The sequence below is a fragment of the Fonticula alba genome, assembly GCF_000388065.1.
Source record: "Fonticula alba strain ATCC 38817 unplaced genomic scaffold supercont2.2, whole genome shotgun sequence".
Classification (NCBI taxonomy): Eukaryota; order Rotosphaerida; family Fonticulaceae; genus Fonticula; species Fonticula alba.
In genome coordinates this window covers 2,386,250-2,388,101 of record NW_009242972.1, presented here as the reverse complement: position 1 = coordinate 2,388,101, position 1,852 = coordinate 2,386,250, and the positions used below count along the sequence as shown (strand labels likewise).

Sequence of the window (1,852 nt, the reverse complement as noted above, 5' to 3'; positions counted from 1 at the left end):
ATGTCGCACCGGCAAAGTGCTCCTTCAGCTCCTCGGTGGTCCAGTTGCAGGAGGTAATGACAAAGTGCCCGCCAGACGGGGAGACCAGCATGGGTAGGTGCTTGATGAAGAGCTTGCGCGCGCCTGCCCAAGCACGGCATCAGAGGTCCAAAGTCAGGTGCATCAAGCTGCGAGGGAGCACGCGCGACACAAGCCCACCCCGGTCGACGGCCGTACGCACTCGGGGAGTTGAGGGAAATGGCATCGTAGGTGCCCTTGTCCAGGACAATGTCAAAGGGACCGCCGGCCAGGTCCAGGTGCGCCTGGACCGACGCCGCGTCCAGGAGGTCCAGGCGGAACAGCGACAGGCGGCTGTGGCGGACGTTGTCCTCCTCCTCCTCGTCAAAGTCAAATGGGCTGTCCGCCTCGTCGGCATCGCTGGCGTCGTGCGACTCCGGCTCCGACTCCGACTCCGACTCCGACTCCGATTCGGATCCAGACCCGGGCGCGGCCTCCGGCAGGCTCAGGACCTCGACAGGCAGCCCGATCTGCGCGGCCAGGCGCCGAGACAGCTCCACCGCCGCCGGGCTGTAGTCACACCCATGTAGCGCGGTAAACCCGGCGGCCGCCATCAGGAAGAGCATGTGCCCGTTGCCGCAGCCGAGGTCCATCACGCGGAGGCCCGACCGCGCGGGGTCATCCTCATCGCCCTCGCCAATGAAGGTCTTCTTGCACCAGGTGACCATCTTGGTGGCACTTTGCTCGCCGAACCTGCGCACCAGCCGGTCCCGCGCCCGATGCAGCCCCATGCCAAAGGGTCAGTCGAAGGATGCGCACAGCAGCCCCACCAGGGTGCGGCCCAGGCGCGGCAAACGCCACAAGGCAAGGCACGCACCAGACTTCGCCGATGTCGCCGTGGGAGGCATGGTTCTTCAGCTCCAGCTTATACTGGTCGTCCCAGCTGCCGAATGTCGAGAGGCAAGTGTCAGGCCGTGCGTCCCCCGGATCAGTGAGAGCCCCCAGCCGGCCGGTTTACGTACTACTTCTTGGTCCCCAGGGCCGAGGGGTTTTGCTCGCCATCGTCCGCGGGCGCCGGGGGGGCCGGCGAGATCGGGCGGTCGCTCGTCGGGGCAGACATCACTCTGCAAAGGGTGGAGAGGGGGGGGGGGCAGACAAAGGGAAAGGGGCAGCGGGCAGAGATGCAAGGGCAGCGGGGGAGGGTACACTGGTCGGGGGCTCGGCGGGCCCGGGCACCGGACAGGGTGGTCCCCCATGAAGTGGCCACCGGCGGCGGGGACGCCACGGTGCCGCGGGCTGGGCCGGCGCGTGGCACACGCGCGCGTGCGCACGCACGGACCCCGAGCGGGGGCGATCGGCTCGGGGCCCGATACGCCGATCATGTGCACCGGGTCAGACGCCCCGGTGCTCTTCTACCGGACCAGGGATGCTACAGCATCCTGCTGCTTGTCCAACAGCCCCCGGTCCCTTGGGGCGTATTTGGGGGCGGGGGGGGGGGGGGGGAGGGGGGGGGGAGGGCCAACAGGGGGCCCCTCACATTCTCCCTTGCCCGTGCTGAGAGCCCCGGGTCGAGATCAAGGCGCTGGCCTCTTCGGCTGCGAGCGCATGCCCCTTGGCCGGTAGATTCTCGCCAGCCGGGGCGGTGGACAGTGGGCATGCCGCCAGGGGGGGGGGGCGGGGAGACGGAGTCCTGGCTGCAAGAATGGCCAGAACGTTCACGATCGGTCCGGGGACAGAGCCGGTCTCGGGCTACATCGGCTTTCTCATTGCCGGGGCTGCTGTGTGCGTGTGGGGGGTCTCCGCGCGCGGGGCCAACAAACGAGACGGTTTTCCCTCCGATTCCCTGGTCTTGGGG

General features: G+C 68.5%; 1 protein-coding gene across 2 annotated transcripts in view; it reads right to left on the bottom strand.

Annotated features, from left to right (window-relative positions):
- H696_01508 overlaps positions 1 to 1,206 on the bottom strand; it is a 1,724-nt gene extending 518 nt beyond the window's left edge. Inside the window, exons 1-4 of one of the 2 annotated variants that reach the window (XM_009495405.1) lie at positions 1,020 to 1,206; positions 875 to 940; positions 221 to 750; positions 10 to 123 (exon numbers count right to left, since the gene is read on the bottom strand). In XM_009495405.1, coding sequence (XP_009493680.1) covers positions 10 to 123; positions 221 to 750; positions 875 to 940; positions 1,020 to 1,117 — 808 coding nt within the window. In that variant the 5' untranslated portion in view covers positions 1,118 to 1,206. Of the gene's footprint in view, positions 1 to 9; positions 124 to 220; positions 941 to 1,019 lie in introns of both variants that reach the window. The other variant, XM_009495404.1, reaches the window with a different exon arrangement.
- Positions 1,207 to 1,852: the final 646 nt, after the last annotated feature.